Source organism: Silurus aristotelis (assembly GCF_946808225.1).
Source record: "Silurus aristotelis genome assembly, chromosome: 10".
In the NCBI taxonomy this organism is placed as follows: domain Eukaryota; kingdom Metazoa; phylum Chordata; class Actinopteri; order Siluriformes; family Siluridae; genus Silurus; species Silurus aristotelis.
In genome coordinates this window covers 9,996,628-10,022,562 of record NC_139583.1, presented here as the reverse complement: position 1 = coordinate 10,022,562, position 25,935 = coordinate 9,996,628, and the positions used below count along the sequence as shown (strand labels likewise).

General features: G+C 38.3%; 1 protein-coding gene across 7 annotated transcripts in view; it reads right to left on the bottom strand.

Moving 5' to 3' along the window:
- tspan9a (tetraspanin 9a) overlaps positions 1–25,935 on the bottom strand; it is a 222,632-nt gene that overhangs the window by 19,079 nt on the left and 177,618 nt on the right. For all 7 annotated transcript variants that reach the window (XM_083551978.1, XM_083551981.1, XM_083551980.1 and 4 more), the window contains one exon: positions 3,212–3,403. In XM_083551978.1, coding sequence (XP_083408104.1) covers positions 3,212–3,403 — 192 coding nt within the window. The remainder of the gene's footprint in view (positions 1–3,211; positions 3,404–25,935) is intronic.

Sequence of the window (25,935 nt, the reverse complement as noted above, 5' to 3'; positions counted from 1 at the left end):
GTGATTTTCATTACAGTAGCATTCCTGTATGTGATGCAGTGTCGTCTAAGGGCCCAAAGATGACGAGCATCCAGTATGGTTTTCTGGCCTTGACCCTTCCGTACAGAGATTGTTCCAGATTCTCTGAATTTTTTCTATAATATTATGTACTGTAGATGATGATAACTTCAAACTCTTTGCAAGTTTTCTTTGAGAAACTCCTTTCTGATATTGCTCCAATATTTTTTGCCGCAGCATTAGGGCGAAACAGCTCTTTTTATACCTAATCATGTTGCCAATTGACCTAATAAGTTGCAAATCGGTCCTCCAGCTGTTCCTTATATGTACATTTAACGTTTCCGGCCTCTTATTGCTACCTGTCCCAACTTTTTTGGAATGTGTAGCTCTCATTAAATCCAAAATGAGCCAATACAAATCTCATGACATTGGCATGACATTTCAAAATGTCTCACTTTCAACATTTGATATTTTATCTATATTCTATTGTGAATAAAGTTTTAGCAAAAAAAATTTAATTACATTTTAAATAAAATAAAAGTTTAATAGATGTAATGTAAATGATTGCATTCCTTTATTATTCACAATTTGTACAGTGTCCCAACTTTTTTGGATTTTGGTTTTTGCACAAACATATAGTTCAGGATGTTTATATCTAATTAATCAATTTAATTGCAGCATACTTCAATTATTGACACTACTTTTTAATTTGGTTTATTTTCTTTTCCTTTATTAAAAAGATGTTTGTGAATTGTGAAAAAAACATTGTTTTGAACAATTGGAGACATTTCATCCGTTAACGTGCAAGATTTCGAGCTACCGTGGGGCCGTCACAATTGCACTTGAACTCCTGTGAGGAGAGTTCCACGGCTTTTTAGTTGTCTGTTTATTGCTCAAGGTGGATTTCTTACTCGCTTGCGGGGACACTGTTCAGTTTTACCCCTGCAAGTGTGACCCATAGCTTCCACAAAGTTCTTCCAGAGCAGCAGACAGTGTGACAGGATGACCACAGTTTAGTAAATCTGGTGAGTAAAACCAGATTTTACTCAAAATGTTATGTACATGCACATTTTAGTTGACAAAACAGCATTAAAAAACTGGCCTGATAAAGTCATCTTGTTAATTTGTTTCTTTTTTGTTAGGATGTCATTAACATGGACTTAAATGAATAAATCTCAGTAGGAATCCTTTAGTTTGAGCCAAAACGTCCACAACTAAACCCTTTCTGACTGGGCATCATTTTGGAAGAGAATTCAGTGATGGAACAACCTGCCCTGTAATAGAACTATTCAAAATGTTTGGAAAAACAACTTCCATTTTGTCCAGCAGGTATTTCTTTTTGCCTTGGAAAGATTGACTCTTTTTTTTAAAGGCGTAAAAAAAAAAAAAAAATTGGCAAAAACTTGTTTCTTTACTCGTTATAGTCACTCGTTGTATTTTGAAATGAAAAGTTAAATAGAAATAACATAAAATATATTTTTTTGTTGTTTGCTTTTGTATACAATTTAATGTAAGTAAAAGGTAAAGTTGAGTAATTTGACAGAACAAGATACTTAAAAGCATTTAGTCTATTCAACTGAAAATAATTTTTCGTTTTGTTCACTCAAGTTTATCAGGTAAACATTACTTTTTTTTTTTTTTTTTTTTAGGGCAACCAGTTTCCTCCAATTTTTTTAAATCAACTTAACATATCCAGGTTTAGAGTCTGGTTTGTGTACTTTGTCCACCACTGGTTATTGTATATCTACAAATATGATAAAATGGTTAATAAATGTATGCACAAGATAAGTATACCTAATAAGCAGGCTGCTCAAAAGGTCAGCTAATTCAAATTTACATCAGCTGCCCTTGGTAAGTACATATAATCCCACTGGCTTCACTACTGACAAAAAAGGTATTCAAATATAAAATATATGCTGTGGGAGAGTTGAGTCTCTCACTTCTAACAGGCACTGCCATGATTCATATAGCAAAGCCCTAAAATGCTCCTTTTGTTCAATTTTCAGTGTTTAAGGAGTTCAGTATTTATATGTAATCAGGTTAAGCTTCCCACTACCCATTAAAAATTTAGATCATTAATAAAGTACTCAGACATGATTGAAGGTAAAGGTTTGTCTTGTGATACAACATTATCTTGACCAATTTATTCAGCCTTGTAAATCATATAAAAGGCCCTGTATGTGACAAGCTCTCCATATTAAACTGTGACCAGGGCTATTTAAAAGAGATAATAGTGTTGTACTCAGTAAAATGTGAGAAAGGGCAAAAGCGAGAAGAAGAGAAAATAATACATTGTATGACTGAGTGAGTAACAAAAAAAGTGCTAAGAAACCAGCTAGCAAACACTTGCTGCCAGATTCAATAGGCAAGAGTAGAACATATAAGATTTGATGGACAATATTAGATATGAGATTACTCAATGTTTTTTTTTTTTTTTTATCTCCGAGAGGCCTCTAGAGTTTCAAAATAAACACTGAATCATAACAGACCTGAAGCAAATAGTCATCAAAAATTTATTGATGCACCAAAGAAGAACTTAAGGGTGTAACACAATGGCAATATCCGTATCTGTTCAGTGTCGGTATCTTTTAAGTGTCCTTAAAACATCTCTATCTGTATTTTGAATTTAACTGTGTTATTATTTATTTGTTTATTTATTTATTGCAAATACAATTTTAACCCCAACACTACTGCCTCGAGGGAAAAAGAAAAATTATTTTAAAAATCGCACAACACATACAGTTCCTCAACTTCAGCTATGGTTTAAACAAGATACCTTCTGGCAAGCTTTCTATCTAGTGTGACAACAAACACTTTTTTCCAAATCATAGCAAATATTCAATCAGAGTTACATTAGTTTTGCCGTTTGTCACATTTTAGAAAGGTCACACGATTTTTGCTGGATCCGAATCTACTATGAATAAACATCATTATATCATGATTTCTGGGACGATTCTTCTATTCTATTCTATTCTATTCTATTCTATTCTATTCTATTCTATTCTATTCTATTACAATTCACAAAAAGATTGGGCCAAAACAAAAAATATATATATATAATTTTTTTATTCAAACAACAATATGTTTACATCCCTAATAAAGACTGACACTCTGCACAAGTTCCTCCATGTTACATAATAAGTGTATAAGGGCAAAGTGTATAGTGTTGTGTGTATGTGTATGTGCCTGGCTGTGGGTTCAGAGGTTTACTTACACTCAGGAGCAGGCACTTGTTTTCCTTGATGGCACCAAGGCAACCAAGGAAGCCGGTCACCATGACAATGGCACCTATAGCGATGACAAGGTTGGCAGCGGAGAGGGAGGGGAAGGAGGGCGAGAAGGTGGCAAAGCTGCCCTGAGACACTGCCAACCAGATCCCTACACCCAGCAGGCCACAGCCACACAACTATGTAAAGAGAGAGAGAGAGAAAAAGAGAAAACTGGGGGATTAGCATAGAAAAATGAATGTGACTTTCGCAAGACAATGTGACAAATTAACATATAACGGATCCTGAAGCAACACACATTTGCTTCTAGTCTGTTTCTTAAAAATGTAGTCTATCAAAAGACATATCCTTTTACTCAATTGCCCCTGCACAACAGTCCCAGATGAATAATGAAAATGATTTCAGCTCTGCCAAAAGCATTTATAACCTAGGATTCAGTACAGAATGTGTCCCTGTTGCAACTGAGTGCTTTCAGATCCTTTTTCACCTCAGACACACATAATTAAACTTTTGTCGGGTGGTAATAGATTTTCTTTCTTTTTTTGTGCTTTCTAGTACCACTGTTCCATATGCACATGTGGACAGGCCCAAAATCTGAGTTTAGTGACAGCACATGTTTGTGTGCAAAAAAGGAAGTCTGCGTATTGTTTATTGGCACAGGTGACTGACAGCTCGAGTTAATCCTGGCCTTGTTTTCTCCATGGATCACATCTAAGGCAGACACAGAGAGGGTATGGAGTCGAACAAACCAGTCATGCAGGCAGAAGACGACTGACATTTCTCTGGTTGCTAATAGAACAATATCCAACACAATTGCCTTGTGTAGAGGAAATCCCACACTGCACTGATACACAATCAGGCAACATAGAGTAAATCACATTGTTGCCATGTCTGTCTCAGTTCACTGTTGCTAAGCAGAGCATTACAGTACATTATCGTTAAATCCTAACAAACTCACAGCATACTGAGGCTAATTGGCAAGCCCTCATGCCAATTTCCAACTCTTTCAGATGCAATGAATAAGTAATAGCGCCCACATACCGGCTTCCTGAGCACTGTAATTGAGATGGCAGGTTCTGTCCTTTCCATAGCAGTGACTGGTGCACTTAAGCATAAATAGAGCTCTTCATTTGAAGCATAGTGCAAGGAACACATTTAGTCATCATCGATTTGGTAGTCTGTCACTCTTTCTGCTGAGTTAGCCACAGCATTAAAGATGCAAAACCTGTGATTTTCATCACCTGATGCTATGTTTGGTGTATGAGAACTTTATTAAGTTTGGTTGGAAGTGAGAAAAATGGCTTAGCCTTCAATGAACTACGACTTTAGAGTCATTAGCAATTACACAAGACCTCCAGCTCAACCCTTTACGTTTACATTGCTAACATTCATCAGTTCTCAAACTGTTTGACATGCAGAGCACATGCGCTCGCACTTGAATCTGATTGCTTTCTCGTTAAATTCATCCAGAAATGACTGATTGCATAATGTTTGTTTTGTCTCTACCTCTTCTAAACCCTGTACAACTTATAGTGTGCAATCATACAAGATTTTAATTAATTACAAGCCTGGCATCCCTTAGTTTCCTTTTAACAATCAGAACACATCCATCAACATCAGCCAGCTCTTTCGCTAGTTCCTTAGATCTGAAACCCAGGGCAATACGCCACATTTGACTTCCAAATCTGCTGTCTGATTGAAAAGCTTGCAAGTCTCTGAAGCATTATGAAAGACCGGGGCAGAAGAAGACATGACAGAAAGAGAAAGGCTGCATTAGAAAGTGAAGGTGAGAACGGAGAAAGACAGAATGAGAAGACAGATGGACACAGAAGGACACAGAAGAGAAAGCACAGTGGGACAGAAGATGCAGGACAATGAAAAGAGTAAATAAGTGTAGACATATTGTGTAAATGCTGTATGACACTCGTCCCAGAAGCACCGTGATGGTGCATTAGCAGCATGTTGTGATGGAACCTTCATGGATGCTTTGTTCTTTTCAGATGAGTTTTGCAGGTGGGGGAGTGAAAAAGGGAAGTAAAAAAGGTAGAAAAATAATAATCTTCAAAGTGCTGTGTGCTCAGCTTTTTCTAAACAAGCTTGATACGCTAGTACAACACTCTTTTCCTTATGTTTATGGTCGTTTAAGTCGCTGTTTTTCTCCTTCTTTAATTGGGTTCTACACAATCAGCTGAGTAAATTGTATCACTGGGAACAGATGATTAAACTAGCTGTAGCAAATAATAAGCAAGACCTTCACACTTTTATATGCTGGTGAACATCTTATTCCAAGTTTGTCCCATTTGCTTTAAAAAAATATCCAGCCTTTTGGATATATTTCCCAAAAAGTCTGTGGCTGTAGGGATATGTGGCCATTCACAATAATGAGGTCAGGCACTCATGGCAGGTGAGAAGATGAGGTATGCAGACAATGTTAAGATCAGGGCTCTGTACAGGCCAGTTGAGTTCTTGCACAACATCATGCTGGAATACGTGAATAATCTAAATACTATAGTTTACATAGTCAATTCTGTGCTTTAGACTATGTGGCAACAATTTGATAAACCACATACACCACATATGGGTGTCATGGTCAGAATACTATCTACAATGTGTGGAGGTTCACATGTTTTCTAAATAAATTTCTAAATTCTGCCTAGTATTGTGTTGGTCCCCCTTTTGCTGCCAAAACAGTTCTGACCCGTTGGGCATTAACAGCATTAACTTCTTCAGCAATTTAAGCTACAGTAGCTCATCTGTTGGATCAGACCACACAAGACAGCCTTGTCTCCCCATGTGCCAATGACCGTCCCTGGTTCACCACTGTTCCTTCCTTGGCCCACTTTTAATAGATACTGACCACTGAAGACCGGGAACATCCAACAGGAGCTGCAGTTTTGTAGATGCTCTGACCCAGTCATCTAGAAACCACAATTTGGCCCTTAACAAACTCGTTCAAATCCCTACGCTTGCCCATTTTTCCTGCTTCTAACACTTCAACTTTGAGGACATAATATTCACTTGCTGCCTAATGTATCCCACTCATTCACAGGTGCCATGATAAAGAGATAATCAGTGTTCTTTTCTCATTATTATTTATAATGTTATAATGTCAAAATGTTATAACTGATCTGTGTATTTGTATGGGTTTCTTCTGGGTGCTTTAGTTTTATACTTTCTCGCAGAAAAACAAGCAGGTAAGTAAACTGATAATTGTCTATAAGTATGAATGAAAACGCATCCAGGGTATATCCCTGTAACTTTCTGCCGGTGGTCCAGCTACACCATACTCCTGATCTGGATAAAATGGATTCAAATAATTTTGAAGATGACTGTGTATACAGATAAACCCATGTAAACAATAAAGAGAAGATGAAAATCCACGTTCCACCATGAGCATTTTTTTTAAATCCTGACAGATGACAATAAAAAAAAAGTCAAATATTAACAGCAAATCAAATTTTGAAAAGCAGACAGCAGCAAAACCACATCCACAAGGTCCATTAATAAACTGTAGGAATAACTACTCTTTCTCTTCCTGTCTCTCCTCCTGAAATGGGCTCTTGATGTTTGCTAAGTGTGAAGAATGGAGTTATGACAGAGCAAAGAACAAACACAGAAGAAAAGCTGCTTGTTCCTGTGGAAAAAAAGAAAGCGTACAAATGAGACGTATGTGCAGAGAATGCAGGGGTGGGTTTGAGAGCAAAGAGGTATAGGTATTGCAAAAAGATGGGTAAATCTGACTGGGTAAATGGAGCATGCACTGCTTTCCACTGAAGGTCAGTTTAATTGAAGGTAAAGACTTTAGTAAAGCACAGGAGACAGATAAAAAAGTTTCATTGCCGGTATACTAGTTGCCTTATCAACTGCTTCAGTAGCCTGTGCTGTCACAATGCAGCCACCTGAAAAGAAATGCCACTTTAACCTTCCTGCAAGTGTGTGTATTTGAGAAAGACAAAATGTCGGAAGGAAAAGTAAAGCTTTCCATTTCCTGGCTTGAGAAGAGGTCAGATGGGGTGAGTCCTATACACCTGTAATGACTGTTTTTTTGTTATCTTGACCTCTGGTTTAAGATTTTCTTTTCACTCATTCCTTCAAAGGTGTATGTGTGTAAACAAACAAATTAAAAACTGACCCTCAGTTTGAACTTCGGTTGACAATAGGCTATAGCCTCACTATAAAAACAACAATGTTCCACTAAAAATACAGAAAGCACAAACCAAACTTTTGCTACATCCCCAAAGGGTACAAAACAAATCCTGAAGACTTCCTATAATTAGTTATGGCTGTTTTAAATTTGATACTTTTGTTTTAATGTAATCTAGCATGGTTTCACACTGCACATAAATAAACCTAAAATCATCATATGAGGGGTGTGTAGAGTTAAAATATATACTCATAAAACACTCTTGATAAACATACATTTGTGAAATGTGTAGGGATCAGTAGAAAACAGTAATTTAAAAAATGTTTTACAATACTACAGGTCTGTCCTTAGGCTCAGTTTGTACCTCACAACTCAATTTAACAGCTTGCATCAACCCAATGGCATGTTCAGTTCACTTCCTACATGGGTCGATTTGGGGTCGAATCACTTTCTCACAGCAATTGAACCGCTCTGTAGTTCCTTTCAGACTCTCTCGGACTGGAACCGGAACAAATGTAATGCAGCCGAAGAGGGAAAAAGCATTACAGCTTGATTTAAATTGACTAAACACTACAAAAACACATCATGAATGATTGAAGCTTGGTTCATATTGAATATATTTCTTGAAATATGCTGTTCTTTTCTTTGCTAAGCATCAAATCTGTACTGAAGTGGCAGGACTTTTAAGATGTTGCAGTTATCTGTTAATTTTACACCAAAGGAACAACTGCACACAAGAGAATCCAAGCTATAAGGAAAATTACATTCCATTAACGGGTAAAATCTCAAATACTTACAAGCCTTCATTACTGATAGCCTAAGACGTGATGGCACCTTGGAAGGACTAAAGTGCTACTTTCCATTAGCCTACAGGTTTAAAAAAAAAAAAAAATTCTGGTGAAAATACCTTTATATTTCCAACTAACATGAAAATTGAAATGTCTATTTGACAAAGTGGCTGGATGAAAAGGTTTAGATCAAGCAGATAAAACTTTCCTTTTAGCTAGCTGTCTAACTCAATAAAATGCTGATGATTTCTCAGCTTTGCCTTAGTATAGGTATGTCACTCAAAAAACAATTCAGGAAAAAGGATTATCAAGTACTGCAGAGAATAAAACTATGCAAAAAAAGAATCATCATCCTCATATTTATGGAATTTAGCATAGTATTATACAGAGAAAATCCAAAAAATTCAAAAGAGCAGGTAAGGATCAAGGGTCTTGCCCAAGAGTTCAGCATTAGCAGTTTGTCAGTGTTGGGATTTGAACTCACAAACTTTCGATCATTTCAATGTCAAGCACTGAGCTAAAACTTCCCCACATTAATCTAATTTTATGCAAAGTGCAGTTGAGGGTAAAGAGCCTTGCTCAATGGCCCAGCAATTGTAGCCTGGCAGTGCTGAGAGTATCATTACAAATCATATGCTAAATATGAACATCTAATAACAACTAGCAGAATCATTCTGTACTCATTTTGGGTGTCTGATGACGTTTTAAGCTAGTTGAAAAATTTATAAAATTTGACTTGCTAAATATAAATGTATCAAAAAACACATTTTTTCCAAACCTTCTTCCAAACCAAGAGCATATTTATTTAATGTATTAGACAAAGCAATAATAAAACTGGCATAGTTGTGAATGCAACAATAACCTTGTTACAGTGCAGGTTTTTTTTTCTTAATACACATATGTAGTATAAATATTCTGCAATGATTATAGTATGAAAGCATTTCAGGAAACTGCTGGTTTATAGCTTATACGTCATAAACTAGAGGCTTATAAGCCTACGGATTTTATTTGAACACTGGGGGCTATCTAGTACATCTCCTGCAGTCATTAAAATAATGCTCTGCTACATGTATAGATAAAATAAATAGGCTTTTCAAGCTGGGTCTGGAAACGCTGTTATCGACATTTACTTCACTCAGCGTTGTTCTGCTGGGAGTTTGAGTGATTGTACCCGTTTCGTTCTTTAATGATTCAACAGCGAAATGAAAAGGATTCTGTAAAACGTTTTGAAATTTTGGTAAGCTCATTATCTACTGGACTTCCTATGTAACACATGCATAAGTGTAATATTAGTACTTTAATACTACTCAAGTTCCTGAATATAGGGTGATGTCTGGTCTTGATATTACATATAGCTGAAATCTAATATCTATAAATAGCTTGGCAATGAAACTATACAGGTTGGTAAAACTGTAAACGCATTGATGGCATAACAAGCTGATGTAGGACAAACTACAGTCACACACAAGGCATTTGTGATGCAATCTGTAATGCTCTCTTGGCTGCGTTCAAACAAACAGTAAACAGAAGAGTTATAAGCTTTTTATTCAAAGCAAACACAACTATTTACATTGTTCGGTCATTAAGGGTGAGTTGTATTTTCATTTGACTTTTAGTTCCTGTTTATAAGTTGCATGATACCCACAAGTGTACACCGATTGGGCATAACATTAGGATCTTATAACATTATGACCGGTGAAGTAAATAACACTGATTATCAAGCGTAAGGATTTGAGTAAGTTTGACAAGAGCCAAATTGTGATGGCCAGATGACTGGGTCAGAGCATGACACAAAACACTGCTGATGTATTACAGATATCTCAGTGACATGGGCTGAAAATATCACAAAAAAAAAATGTAAACCAAATTTATGATGCTCACTATAATCAGTGCTAGAAAGAAATCAGCCCCAGGCTCTACTTTACACGTTATTTTATTATGTTTACTGGTGGCTCATGCTTCGACAAAAGTCCTAGACAATTCACTTTAAGATAATTGTTAACAAAATTTCATCTCAAATGTAAAATTTTGCCCTGTTTAATCTTAAAAAAAACACCAGCCAACATTACATATATCAGACACATGTCTTGTAAATCAACATGAGTACCTTGAGTTATTCCATTGTCCCAGTACCAAACACAAAACAACCATGTAACATGATAATAAATGTATCTAGTGTCAGCTCTCGAATGAAGCCATCCTGCCCTAAGGCCTCCGCACAGTGCGTGTCTGGCACGTGCCATGGTACAATTTTCCAGGTCTGACACTGCACTGCTTCAGAAAGCAAGCTGTCCTTGAATTATTCAGCATGTCTCTGGGAAATGGAGAGCGGCAGACACTTATTGAAAATCAACACAGAAATCCTTTGACTTCAGACAGTTGTGCGATGAAAGATTAAAAAGCAACGCACTAATGTTTAAACCTCGAAATGGGACAGCTGATCCCTGTGGCAACCTGGTGAATAAAGCCAGATTACAACCAGAGCTCCGCTGAAGAGAAAAAAAGTCTCTTAGCAGGAGCTTTGCTGTAAATGAAATCCTGATACATTGGCAGAAAACACAAATACACAGATAAACATTTAAGAAGCCAGAATTATTGTAATAGGTAGGAGGGTGAGTTCCAGTAATCAGTCATATATTTTTAAAAGAGAAAGAGAAAAAAAACTTTGTCTGTACAACACATCCATAACGAGCTTATTTCTTCATAGTGGAGGAGATCTTCATTATTAAAGAAAGCTCTCAATCGCTCGAAGAAAATCTAAAACCCTGCATGCGATATAGTAAGTTGTTGTGCTGAGGCCAGAGTTGCACAACCTCCTCACACAGTAGCCTCTCTCTGGGGATTTCAGCTTCTCTGTGGGTATCAGAGCAACACTTTGAGGTGATGAAAAGGCTGTTTAGTGATTCTGAATCAATCAGAGCATCTGTGCTAAGAGGCAGCTGTCACCTGACAGAGGGGGAAGAAGTGGAAAGAAAGGGGACAGTGTGTGTGTGTGTTTGGAAGTACATTTGTGCATGCATGCAAGGGCAATAAAAAAAAATCTATCACTAACTATTCACCACTGTTGGCTCATTTTTGCAGCTCTGTGGATCTTTGGCAGCCCAGCAGGACTCTTTTGTCACTAGATGCCACAGGCACCTTAATTACACGCTGAAATAATGAAAGTCAGGCAGACAGTAATGAGTGCTGCCCCAGCTTGTGACATTTCATAAACACAGGTATAAACTGCAGTTTTTTGATTATGTAGTATATCTACAGATATTACAGATGGGATGAGACACAGAAGACAGACTACTAAAAATAGTCTGTAGCAGTGGTCATGGATGTCTGGGAAATAAAAAACGCATTAGTGGACTTAGCTAAACATAAACATAAACCATTACCATAGAGCTCCAATGCCATTCTGTTTTCACGCAAAGAGAAGATGACAAGGTTGTGTGTCTCTGTAGCTTATCAAGAGAATTTCTGTCGAGGTCACTTACAGGTGAAAAAAAACAATGGATCACCCATTATAACTACCAAGTGCTTTACAGTATATTACAAATGTGTACCATTATATTTTATTTGTTTCATCAATTATACCTCTCAACCAACAGAACCAACCCATAAGATCACAAGAGCATGTATCAAGAAATGAAATTCCTTTTCAAGGTTGATTGGTTTACCCTCTGTCATAGGATGAAGAGCTTGACGATCCAGGCCGGTTAGATATAAACTGCAATTAGACAGTTGATGTGGTTTGGGCACATTACAAAGATCCCCCTAAACCAGTGTCAGGCATGTCCCACTGGTCCAAAGCCTTGAGGCAAATTCTGAAACTGCTGCAGTGATGATATCTTTTGCCATTTGGTTTGGGAATGTCCAGGCAACCCCTGGAGAAGCTGAAATCTGTGGCTGGGATAGAGAAGTCTGGGCTGACCTTCTCAATAATAAATCAATCAAGAATGAACTATAACAGCTTTCAGAGTGACTATTCAAGGTATCTATCACTGTAATGTCACTGAACTTCTCTCCTGAGCACTCCACTGTACAAATCATGAGGTATAAATAAAGCTAGCATTGATTACCATGAGGCTGCCAACTTATTTCACGTAAGTGTTCGGACAGCATTAAATAAACTAAAGTAAGTATAAGTGGGCTTTGCTCCGCAGAAAGTAGTCTTACACCAGAAGTGATCCCCAATGAATTTTAGTGATGCTCCCTGATAAGAGTAAAAAATATTATGTGTAGGTGTTCAGCCTGATCCCATGAGCTTACCCACATTTCAATGGCTTACCCTGTCGCTGCAGTCCCTCAGTAAGCCTTCTTCAAGAACTCTCAGTTTTTTCAGTGATCACAGTATTAACCACGACTGAACAAAAATTAACCTTGCAAATGTATATACAGGGGGAAAATCTATCTATCTATCTATCTATCTATCTATCTATCTATCTATCTATCTATCTATCTATCTATCTATCTGTCTGTCTGTCTGTCTGTCTGTCTGTCTGTCTGTCTGTCTGTCTGTCTGTCTGTCTGTCTGTCTGTCTGTCTGTCTGTCTGTCTGTCTGTCTGTCTGTCTGTCTGTTCTTTATAAAGTGTAGCTTCCTGTAAGTTGCTAAAATTTAAGAGATTTTTAGCAATTGTTAAAACTCCTGCGTCAACTCAGGAAAAAGGTAACGCATAATTGTAGCCTATTGGGCTGAAGTACAATCTATGATTAGTACCACGTAAAAAAAACATTGTGTAATGCATTCAAATTATTATAATAATATTCCTTCCACTTGTATTATTGGTGGCCAGTGACTGATTAAACAATAAAAATATGATTATATCGGACCTGTTAAATGGTAGAAAAATGAATAGGGAATATACAGTATACAGCAAAATATTTGTGGACACATGAATACTAAAATGGCTTTATGTGGCTCTGTTCCAAACTTTACTGGATTAAAGCAAACAATTGTCTATAATTGTATTGTACTTAGAAGCATTACAGTTTTCATGAGTCAAACTAATAAGCCCAAAAAATGGTGAGCGTGACAGTGCCCAGTGCACAAAAATGTGGTTTATGAGGACATGGTTTGTAATGGAAAAACTCAAGCAGCTTGCACAGATCCCTGACCTGAAGCCCTACTGACCACTTTTGGAATGAACTGGAGCACAGAGTGCACCCCAGACCTTCTTTCCCAGCATGAATATTTCATTCAATATTGATGTTCTTGTAGGTGAATGGGCAAATCTCCACAGTCATGCTCTAAAAAAGTAGTGGAAAGCATTCCCCGAAAAGTGAAGGTTATTTTAACAGCAAAAAGATTGGACTAATTATAGAACAGAATGCATATCAATTCATATAGGGGATGAAGGGCAGTGTCCAGAAACTTTTGGCTAAAAAGTGTATTATGTATAAAGTGCTGAATATTGGGATCCATATTATGCCATTCATCCCCATATGTATTGATTATACGTCAAGCAGGCAGCAAGTCTGGCCTGGTTATCTATATAGCTATGGAAGGAGACGGCGTGGCTCCATAGGCTACCTGTTCTACAATACACTTTAGACTACAAGTTATTTCATGTCCCAGCTACCATAATTCATAAAAACACTCTTTCAGTATAAGTATAAGACAGACTTTTTGAGACAGTACAAGATTCTTGTTCTGCTTCAGCACATATGAGATCAGGTGAGTGTTCACTTTCACACACTGCTATTTGGCATGCTGCACCACATCCTCTGTGCTCACAGTTTCTCTGTTTCTCTCCCCCTGTCTGTGCTGCTGATCAGTGGACTTTCAGGCTGACTTCATAAGTACCGTACACACAGGAGTTATTTATCAGCTTCTTTACAAGTCCACTGTGAAGTTTTATGCATCTGTGTATGTGTGTGTGTGTGTGTGTGTGTGTGTATGTGTGTGTGTGTGTGTGTGTGTGTGTGTGTGTGTGTGTGTGTGTGTGTGTGTGTGTGTGTGTGTGTTTTTTTTGCTGTTTTCATGTTAGTTCTTTTCAGGATTTTTGTTTTGTGGCACTGCTTTTATAAAGGCTTGAACATAATGTAGTACTAAAATACCAGTGTATTAGCAAGGCACAATATTCTCCTGGCTGGAAGCAAAGCTTAAACAGTCCTATTCCATTTCTTACTAGTGGTTTATGCCACTTCAGCATACATTCATCCATAAGTAAATAGAATTATAATTATACAAAATCTAAATAAATAAATGCTACAGTAACTGACTGCAAAACTAATTCAGTATATTGTGAAGCACTGATAAAGAATGATTCAATGTAGACACCATATGCTGGATGTTCTCACCAAAACACGTAAGTTCGAAAAGAGCTTTTCTGTATATTCTATATATTTATTCAGCCAGTCATTTCTACTAATTCAGCAGTCATGTGAAATCTCTAAATACTAGGAAAAGAAAGTGAATCTTTTGTCCCTGGTGCGCACTCAGTTTTGAGATGCATGAGACGAATTGATGTAATTGGACATCGTATAATCACGTCTCGCTAATGTCCTTACTCTCACCCTGTTTTATAATTACGCCATTCTTCACTAAATAACAGTCAAACATGACGAACACTGATATACAGAGAATAGATTTCACCATATGAATCAACCATATGCACGATCTAATGGTCTGTACTAATTAATTGTTGCTTGTGTTCTAACCAGATAAAATAAACTCCTTAAGATATATATATATAAAAAAAGAATTGCCAAGAGTCTCGTCTATTTATCATCGGGATCTCAGTGTACACATGACATGCTTTCTAATAGAAATAATTATAGCAAGCTGTGGTGCTTGTTTATGCATTATTTGGTATCAAAACAAGAAAAACGTGCAATTATAGGAAAAGATTTGGAGGAAACAATTGTCAGAGAAGAGAAAGCTAGTGATGATTGTTCTGCAAAAAGAACTAGAGATATCATGCAAAGAGCCATAGCTGTTTTATAGTCTTAAAGCCATTTGGTTATGGCATGGCAAATCATTTTACAATAGTTTAATCTCAGACTCTCATTGGCCATTGATCAAGGCTGTTTTTTTGTTGTAAGGGTGCTCACATTACAAGCATTTTTTGTAATTATATGAGCATCTGTGACAGCGCTAGGACGGATAACATTGCATTGCTTACCCACTCATACCACACGAGTGGTTACCGTAGGGGTCCACAGCAATTTGTTTGTCAAGCTGCGAGTTGTTGCAGATCCCCAAAATTAATCTGTGACTGGGAAATCAGGACTAAAATTGTGTATCGTGTATTTTTCTGTAACAAACACAAGCATAAAACATCCTATAGAAACTTTTATGAATGTCCACGTATTTAACTAATTTTACTTCAGCACAGAAAAATCCACCAGTATTGCTCCCTTCATTAATATTACAGTCAGGGCAGACCTGAATTGGTTATTTATATTTCAACCTCAATCTCCTGGGCCTTTGAACACCTACAAAAAGGTGTATTCACTGGGTCAATCCAGATTCCCATTCGAGGTGCTGAGCTTCAACTATTCCTGCAAAATTGAGCTTTCAGTCGAAACACAAGCTATAAGCTCCCAAAAATGCAATGCAGAGTCAGACAGCAAATCACCCTCTGTTCAAATATAACTATGCAGATAAAATCTCTTGGGGATTGGCCATAAAAAAGACATTTCCAATTCAAATGCCTCTTTTATTTAATCTGATAAGACTCAACTAAGAAATATGAATAAGAAAGCCATGAGTAATTCGCATTACAGGGAACATTTTTCCTTGAATCACATTATTCTCCACATCAAGGCCATAGTCAGTGTGAACTGTTTATTGCTTATGCAAACACCCATCTATCACTGTCCTTTTCAACTCAAGGCCAAATTATGATGAGATAATGCATCCAATCATAGCTGTGTGCATGTGTGCCAGTAAGAGAAGCAGGGACATATAATAGAGTTGGGATAGATTAATTATTCATATACAGTATGGCTTTACCAATTGCCTGGGTATATACGGGTAATTACTGCATTCCCCTCTCCCACTGGACATTTCATCCCTGGGTGCTTCGTGCTAACCTTTGACCTAGATAAAAGTCATGATTTAAAGTCAGTGATACATTTAGACGCCATGACCCCTCATCAACAATGCCAGTTTATTACCCAACTGGAGCGATTTACTGCTTTGGAATCCCCTTCCAGGCAATGTCCCAGTGACACTGACATAAAGTGACCAACAATGCAGTCTGGGAGGCATAAGAACCACTAAGGTTTATGTATTAGCTTAATGAGGGCATCAGTAAGGTCCTGAGGCAGGACATAGAGTGAGCTCGGCAGTGTCAGCTCTGACAGTTGTATCTAAAAAAAGATGTAGATTAGGAGCCACAGGGTAAAGAGCAAGTAGCTATTAAACTCCCTCACCAGATGCTCACACACATGTCTCATAGAGATTAATCAGTGGAGCGGAAGAAAAAGGAATAAGCGATAAAGAATAGACTTAATTTGGGACCTGTCCATTTTTACAGCCTCTTGCTGAGGTCGATCGCCATATCCGTGTATATTTCTCAAGATTCGAACAGTCCATGACAAAATCTAGCAGTTTTTATTCTTTTTTCATTGTATCGAGATGAACGGGGGAAACTGAAGAATAAAGTATGTACAGTATTGACGCCACCTCCTGACCCTAACCTGGCAAAAATCAATACTTATTCATGATATGTGCCAAATGCAATAGAAGTGACTGCAAACTTTTGTTTAAATCTTAAAACCTGCAACATTCTAAACCTATCTTTTTTTTGCTCCACTGCTTCTGGTCACAGTGAGCTGCATATGGAAACCTGTTTCTGCCACTGAATAATAATAAAAAAAAGGGTTATTGCGATATTTTTATCTTATAATTCAGACTTTTTTATTTCTCAAAATCGCATGATAGAAACTCGCAATTGCGAGAAAAAAGTCAGAGTTGCAAGAAAAAAAGTCAGAGTTAGATTAGATTAGATTTAACTTAATTGTCATTGTGCAAGGTACATGTACAGACCCAATAAAATGCAGTTAGCAACTAACCAGAAGTGCATAAATGGCCTATTAACAAATAGCAGTGTGATAAATAAGGGTATGGGTCCATATGTACAGGGGTGAGGGTGAATAATGTACAGAAGGTGCAGTAGTTAATAATATATGTATATATAGTAATATACAATATACTGTACTGTGCAGAGATTGTGAATAGATGTCAATAGATGATGTTAAAATGACAGTTATGTACAAGTATGAGTGTTGTATGAAATAGTATATATATATAGAATAAATATGGGTGGAATATACAGTAGTGCCGTAATAAAAAAGTTATGAATGAGTCGATAAGCAGTGCAACCCTGAAAGTGACAGTGCAGTAGTGTATTATGACATTGTATGATGATCAGTGCAGTAACAGCCACAGGAAAAAAGCTATTCTTTAGTCTGTTTGTGTGGCTCTGAATCATGAATAATCCATGATTGTTTTGAGAGGTATCTTTGATGAGGCCCCTTGCCCTTTGCAGCCAGCATTTTTGTGAATGTCCTCCAAGGTGGGGAGCTGAGTGCCAATGATTCGTTGGGCAGTTTTCACCACCCTCTGAAGAGCTTTATGGTCCGAAGCAGTGCAGCTGCTGTAACACACTGAGATGCAGTTAGTGAGGATGCTCTCAATGGTACAGCGGTAAAAGTTTTTCAGTATCCTATAGCACAGATTGGACTTTTTAAGTCTCCTACAGGAGTTCAGGGACCAGGTGAGATGTGGAGATGTGGACTCCAAGGAACTTAAAGCTGTTTACATGCTCAACAGCAGCTACGTTGATGTAAATGGAAGCATAAGTGTGATTGCCGGCTTGTCTAAAGTCCACAATATCCTCCTCTGTCTTCTTGGTGTTGAGTTCCAGGTTATTGTCCTCACACCATGCTAATAGTTGATTGATCTCCTCCCTGTAAGCCATTTAATTGTTACCTCTGATCAGGCCTACCAGCGTGGTGTCTTCTAAAAATGTAACGATGCTGTTTTTAGGCATAGTCCGGTACGCAGTCATGGGTGAAAAGAGAGTATAAAAGAGGGGACAATACACATCCCTGAGGAACCCCAGTGCTGAGAGTGAGACTGGAGGAGGTGACGGTGTTCAGTCGGACAGACTCTGGTCTGTTTGTAAGGAAGTCCAGAGTCTAGTTGCAGAGAAGTGTGCTGATGCCATTCTGTTTTAGCTTTATGATTAGCTTAAAAGGGCTAACTGTGTTAAAAGCTGAGCTGAAATGGTTGTCCAGGTGATTCATGGCAAAATGAGGCACTGTGGAAATGGCTTCCTTAGTTGACCTATTCGAGCAATAGGCAAATTAGTATGATCCAGAGTGGGTGGCAGACAGGCTTTAAGGTGGGTAAGGACCAGAAGCACTTTGTAATGACAGGTGTGAGTGTGACGGGACGAAAGTCACCCAGTTCTGTTGCAGCGGAGTGCTTTGGCACTGGCACAATGTAGCAGACTTAAAGCAGGTGGCTACAGTTGCTTGGGCCAAGGACAGATTGAAGATGTCCATGAAGACCTCAGCCAGCTGCTCCGTGCATGCTCTGAGTACATGGCCAGGAATGCCATCAGGGTCAGCTGCTTTCTGTGCATTGACCCTGTCCAGGGTAGCAGACACTTCAAAGGTGGAGAGTGTGAGTGGCTTCTCACCCGGTAATAGCTTTGCCTTGAGCATGGGCTTAATGTTTTTGCGCTCGTCAGGGAGCGAAGCATAACTGTTTGGTGGTGCCCTGCTGGGTAGTTTGAGTTCAGTGATGGCCTGAATCCCTTGCCACATGCATCAGGGGTGAGCAGAGTTGAAGTGCTCCTCAATCTGCTGTTTGTATGCATGTTTGGCTTTGCAGATTCCCCTCCTTAGATTAGCTCTGGCAACGTTGCCGGTCTCCAGGCCTGAAGGCTGAAGAATTGCGAGATATAATCTCACAATTGGGAGAAAAAAGTCAGAATTGCAAGATATAAACTCGCAATTGCAATTTATAAAGTCAGAATTGTGGAATTGCAGAAAAGTTTATGACTCATTTATAACTGACTTTTTCTCTCAGAATTGCGAGTTCATATCTCACAATTCTGAGAAAAAAAAGTCAGAGTTGCTAGTTTGTATCACGCACTTGTGAGAAAAAAGTAATAACCTTTTTTGGATTTTTTTATCCAGTGGCGGAAACTGGCTTCCATAGCTGCCTGTTTAACACTATAGGGAGAATTACTTTCTCTGGTGTTGGTGTGGACTTGATAAACAGAAGCTCACAGCAAAAAGAGAAGGGCAAGAGAGTTTATTAGCACAAAATCGATCTGACAACACATGAAATCTCACTGCTGTAGGATATTAAACACAGATCTTCCCCAAACATATTTTTTTTCAGCACAGACACACAATCCACATGCTAACTCACAGCAGCAAACACAGAACAGGTGATTAATCCCAGTATGTCACTGCATTTCTGAGACCAGGTGCATGTGCTCTTTTTTGCTCTTCCTTTGGTGGTGTCGTGACCCCGCCAGCAACCAACCGTGACCGGCCTGTCAGGAGGCTTCCCTTCAGAAATTATTGCAGTGTCGCTGGACCTCTACCTCTCGTATCCCTCTGCCACATGCACATTACAGAAATGTCACTCTAATGAGCACTTCAGCACAGGCACAATAACCAGCCCGAAAAAATAAGAAAGAGGGTTCAAAGAACATTTTTCGAAAAAACTGCAAACGCAGCAAAAGCGAAAATAATGCATATTACAAAATTAAATAGAATGCATATGTTCGAGATTTGTGCCTAAAGGAACATACTTTTGTTAAGATTAGGTTTTATTCACATTATTTCTTTAATCAATCACCAGCAGCTATCATACTGTACAAATGTCCCTCTCTTTGTTAAAGTGCTCCAAAAATAAAGGAAAGCGGTATTATAAAGGAACATAATATACAGTAATGTAATAATAGGACAAAGTGCCAAAGGCACATGAGTGTGTAGGTGATTTAGCATTTACTCATAAACAGAGACAGCAGAAAGATTGAATGAGCTGATAAGCTTAATGTAAGGGGACTAATGTTGGATCGCTATGTATTGCATGTAAAGCATAACAAAGCTCAACAAGAGACAGATCTGAAAAAATACTTCGTACCAGAATGTATTCAATATTATATAATCAGCAGTATCCCACATCCTTAACAACCGAGTATGACTGTTTATTACAATAACTTTAATCAATGTTTTGTTTATCCTTCGGATCAATTTTATTATTTTGGTAGCCTGATGTCCTGTGTTATTATGCTATCCATGCACGTTTTGCTAGCTTTAATACTTCTTGTACTTGATATACTCTTCAGGGCTCTATCAGGTTAGTAATGTTAAAAATATTCGCATTGCTTTGCCTCTGATGGTCAATAGCATTGGCTTGATCTAATGCACTTAATATTACTTATAAGATGTTTAATTTAAGTGCATAATTAATTTTCTCTTCAGCACATGTAGCACAGACATTTTGTGATCAGGACATCATATCTGCTGGAAATATCAAGGAAGCTTAGACTAATAGGTGATGAGGTATTTAGGCTAAACATCAGCCCATTCGTATCTACAGTACAGCCAAGGGATATTACCTCTACAACTGATTACAGCAATGTGAAATAATTTTTTAATCTTTAGAATCTAAAGATTTTAATCTTAAGCAGAAGCCACATCAGCCTAGAAGCAGGTTGCAGGTTTGAGAATATTTACAGCAAACTAAGAGAAAGCTGTTCATGCTGGGACCAAACCCAATTATCCAATTGTGCCAGCATTTCAATATGCTCCAACAGACACAATTTGCCAGTGCTGCTCTGTGCCTCAGCTCTACAGCCAACACTGGGCTGAGAGATGCTTCCTTTTGAAATTCAGGATGGAAAATCCTCACGCTCTCTCTTAAAAAACCTTGGTCCATCCGGGATGCATCCAAGTAGTAGGGAAAGGCATGTTATTGGATTGAAAAACCTCTATGCTCTTAGCTTTGTGGTGGGAATAATCCATTGTGATGCCATCTGCATAGCCTATGCCTGTTCATTTCACCAGGGTTTCCAACCCATGCCATCACAGATAATAAAAACTGCATATTTACATTGTGCTCATATCCAAACATGAATTGATGTACTTGATTTTCCAGTCTAGTACACTAATTTTAGGCAGAGATCAGCTGTTAGAGCAAAGATCTATCAGCCTCAGAAAGCCTCCACTAAGGATTTCAGGGGTATAATGTGCTAGCCCTGGCTTGCTTTCTAAAAGAGGAGGCTGGTTATAGAGGCAAGTCCGAGGTGGGTTTGGTTAATATGAAGCCTGGTGGGAACATGAGATGTGAGAAGCTCAAGGCTAAAAAAACATGAAACATGGTGCTGCATATGAGCTTTGCAATCACTCTGAGCTCTATAAAACGGCTGCTATATTGGTATTGATTGTATGTAGGTGTGCACAGTCCATGAGATTTAAATTATACAAAAGAAGAGGCAAAAAGAAAAGGGTTATTTTGGCTTTCGGCCCTCATATCTAGTGTCTTTCAGATTTTTCTTTTTTATTATTTTAGAAGCACAATACAATGATATCTGTGTATCTTAAAACAGCTATAAACAAACCATAAGATATGCCATAGAAGAAACTTGCGTGCATACATGTATTTTGCAAATGTTTCAGGTCACATTAGGTCACCCTCCTGCATTTATATTTGGAGAGAGGTACCACTGATGGCTGTGTCTCTGCAGTGCAAGAATGTGTCATGACAAACTAATAACATCAAGGACTTTTATATCATTACTAATGACCTAAACCTTTTCAACAAGTGTATAATTATATAAGTCTCGGAACCCAGTGAATATTTTTGATCACTTTACAGCCCTGATTTTGTGAAACTGTTTAATTCTTAAAGGACACCTTGGTGCATTTACTGCAAATGAATCCAACTGAGTTGCACATCGCAAAACCCATTGCCGTCTTAATTATTGTCTGCTCTGTGTACTTATATACCTGACTCAGCAGAGGCTTGGCTAGTATATGACAGAATACTAGTCCAAATCACTTTGCCTAGGTCATAATTAATGAGGTCACACTTTTTGTCCCTCAAATCATTGGAGCAGAGAAGGTGAAAAGAGTTGAGGCATACATATGGGTCACTGGTGCTCATGTTTCACAGACATGAATGCAGGTTACTCAGTGTTATGTTACTTACACGACAACTGGTAATTTCGAATTTTCTCAGAACCTCATACTTCCTATGTGACAAATATCCTACTTGTAAAAAATAAATACAAGGTGGTATCACGTGTGAGAAGAGCTTGCTGACAAAGTGAGTACGTGGTCAGAATAGCGGACTTGGTAATGCACGGGGTCTGAATAACACCAGCTGCACAGATCCCAATGTACACAGGACAATGTCTTTTTATGAAAGTTGGTGCTCCCTATGACTGTGTGTGCAGCCTTGTGCTGCCATCTGTTGGCATGTTAAAAAACTAGATTTAAAACTGTTTGATACCACCTTGTATATAGTAAAAAAAAATAATTAACCAAATTTCTTTAATACATTTGAAATATGATATTCAACTCTGGGGAGTGGTGGCTCCAGCGGTTAGGGCGCTGGGTTGCCAATCGGAAGGTCAGGGGTTCGAGCCCCGGTATTGCCAAGCTGCCACTCTTGGGCCCTTGAGCAAGGCCCTTAACCCTCTATGCTCCGGGGGTCCCTTACGAGGGAACTATCAAGGTCCGTGACGTCGGAGTGACGTGGGGCCGCCTTCCTGTGGGCTCACCACCTGCAGGAGAGACCGTAAGGGACAGTGCTGTGAGGATTGGGCAGCAGGCGGGGGCCTGCTTAGACTGCTGCCCCCGCGACCCGAATTACGGATAAGCGGGAGAAAATGAAGGATGAACTCTGTTAAAAACTTTTTTGTTCCAGTCTTACTGATTGTGCTGTGCTGTGCACAAATATGCAGATACACAGAAGTGATATAAAACACTGGTTTATTGATGGCAATGCTGGTAGATTTGATGTAGGAAAATGTCTAAATATTTTAAGCAAGACAGACAATGCAATGCATTATGGTTATTAATCTGGTTGGAACTAAGCTATGTTGAACAACTGAGCTCAGAAAAAAATGCACATACATTGTTTAAGCCCCAGAGGCTTGTGCTTTGCTATGTGGAGATTTTAATAAATGGTCTGATGGGATAAGTGTAGTTGCTTGAATTCTTTTTTTTTTACATGATTTTTCATATGATTGTGTTTACAAGTGACTGTTAAACAAGATGTTATGACAAGAGTAGTCAAGTGCTACAGCTATTTCAAAAGCCTGGCTGTGGGGCCTGTGTCTGTGCCTGTAAATCTAGGAGGGGGTCTCTAACCTACATCACGCTGTAAGGTCAGATGAAGTCCAGCCAGGCTCTCAGCTGATGGTGGGTATATTTAGAAGGCTGAATTGGCCTCCAAGAAAGAGGGGGGGCGGGGGGGGGGGTCGGGGGGGGCGGAGAGGCACCCTTTATGAGGCATCTCTCCAAACAATACGGCACCAGTGCAAAGCAACTGTTCTCATCATCAAATCGGAGCAGCTGAGGCATTGCCTTGCCAGGGGCCTCTGCAGAGAGGTGGAAGAAAGAATCCACAGCAGGCAATGATACCTTGTTAATATAAAAAGCAATCAATTGGCTGGAGCCTTATGATTAAGGGTAGAGGCAAACCAACCTATCAGCAGTGATTTTAAAAAGAAAACCCACATTGACTCTTCCCTTGTCAAAATGTCATTACTCTTCCAATTTCCTGTTGGAAAAATGTATTTACCAGAAACTGCTTTACATTTACTCATTCATGCAATTACTCAATCAGTCAGTCATTTGGCAAAGGCTTCAGTTAATGTTCACAAACATCGAAATGGGAAAGATTTGAACTTAGTGACTTTTTTCGTAGTATGGATGTTATGGTCGGACAGGCTGGTTTGAAGATTACAGAAACACCTGAGCTCCTGGGGTTTTCAAACTCTACAGTCTCATACAGTGTTTACACAGGACAATTTTGTGCAAAACAACAAAGAAACTCAGCGAGCAGCATTTCTAAGGACAGAAAGTCCTTGTTGATCTGGGAGATGAGAGGAGAATGGTTTGACGTGACAAAAAGGTAAATAACAAGTGTTTACAACCACATTGAGCAGAAAAGCATCTCATACCAAACAAAATGGGAAACATTGAGGCAGATTTGCTAAAAATCCTAATTTATTTCAATTCCTGGCAGCAAAGTGCAGGACTCTGGATTTACACTAGGCACAAGCTTGCTGACTCCAGACAGTTTTTCTGGCTTGCTGTCACCAACATTCCAGTAGGTGAATTGGTTCTAGATGTGTATATTTGTATAAATATGGGTTTACCCTGCATTAGACTAGCATCCCATCCAAAGTGTTTTCCAGCCTCGCTCCCAGTACTCTTGGAACAGGTTCTGGATTCACTACCTGCCTTACAAGGATTTACTAAAGATGAATAAATGACTGAAATGACTTTATAATGGCTTCTAAATCGCTTTTTCACAAGTCCTAAGAGCACTTTAAATACAACTACTTTCCCTAGTTTTTTTATCCTAGGAGAACTATTTGATTGATGAGATGCACTTTAAATGAATCCGAGGATCATTTTCATTAACAACTTATTTTATTGGATCTCAGTTCTTGTAGGCTCATACGGAGGCTGACAAATGGGAAATAAATTAACAGGGTGGACCAATAAGAGCCCTTACAAAAGAAATTAAAGATAAATCACGAAGCCTTGAATGTAGCACAAGTAGGTGTCTGATCAAGACTGATTAAAGTACATTTAATCTGATGCTTGTTGTATGGCTTTGGGATTAGTGTTGTCTATCTGTACAAGGAAAAGCAACAATTTGATCCTATCTGTCTGATAACAAATTAAGTGAAGAAGAAGGGAAAAAGAATGCTGGCAACACGACTACATAACATGCTCCTTCTGTTGAACTTTAAGATTGGCACTTATATAACTATCGGGGCAATTACGCTACTCGGATTCTGTTCCATATGTAATTGCTACAAATAATAAAAGATCATATTTGACAAAGGTAAATGTCAGTGTGGCAGTTTAATTAGATAATATAACAATAAAATAAACAGATGCTCTTATCATGAGAGTGTATGGTATGTCAGGATGCCAAAAGTACATGATAATAAAATAACGACAGCTTTTTAACTATTTCCTTTTCACGAACCTTGCTTCTTGAGCTGAATGATAATGCGTAAGGCCAGCTCATAGCTACCAGTTTAACCATGTTCTTCCTTGATGCATTATTGTGTAATAAATTCTACATACGGTTTTTAATAGACTATCAGGAGCATAACTTTTTAAGTAGTATGTGATATTTTCTTATATTCTAGTCCTTTTCTCCCACAAGCCCCAAGTCTATAAAAGTATACTTTTATGTTAAAAGCAATTTGGTTACTGCTATTTTATGCTATTATATGAAACTGGTCATGTACACAATATTTATACAGTTTTGTTTGTTGATTTTTCAGAGCTTTATAACTGAACTACTTGTTTAACAAAATGAAGCTGAATACCCTGCTTTACAACAACAGAAAGAAGAAAGGCCTTCAGTTTTGCCAAATTATATTTTTTCCTAATGACATATTTACCTTATAGAGCAATGGCAGAAATCCATACCAACAAGCCTTACACCGAAAAAAAACAGAGCAGCAGCATAACTTGGAGCATAACTTTAGGGTGAACTGAATGAAGTGTTGTGTGCTGTCTCTAAAGGTTTCATCTCTCTGAATGTTTCATGCAGAA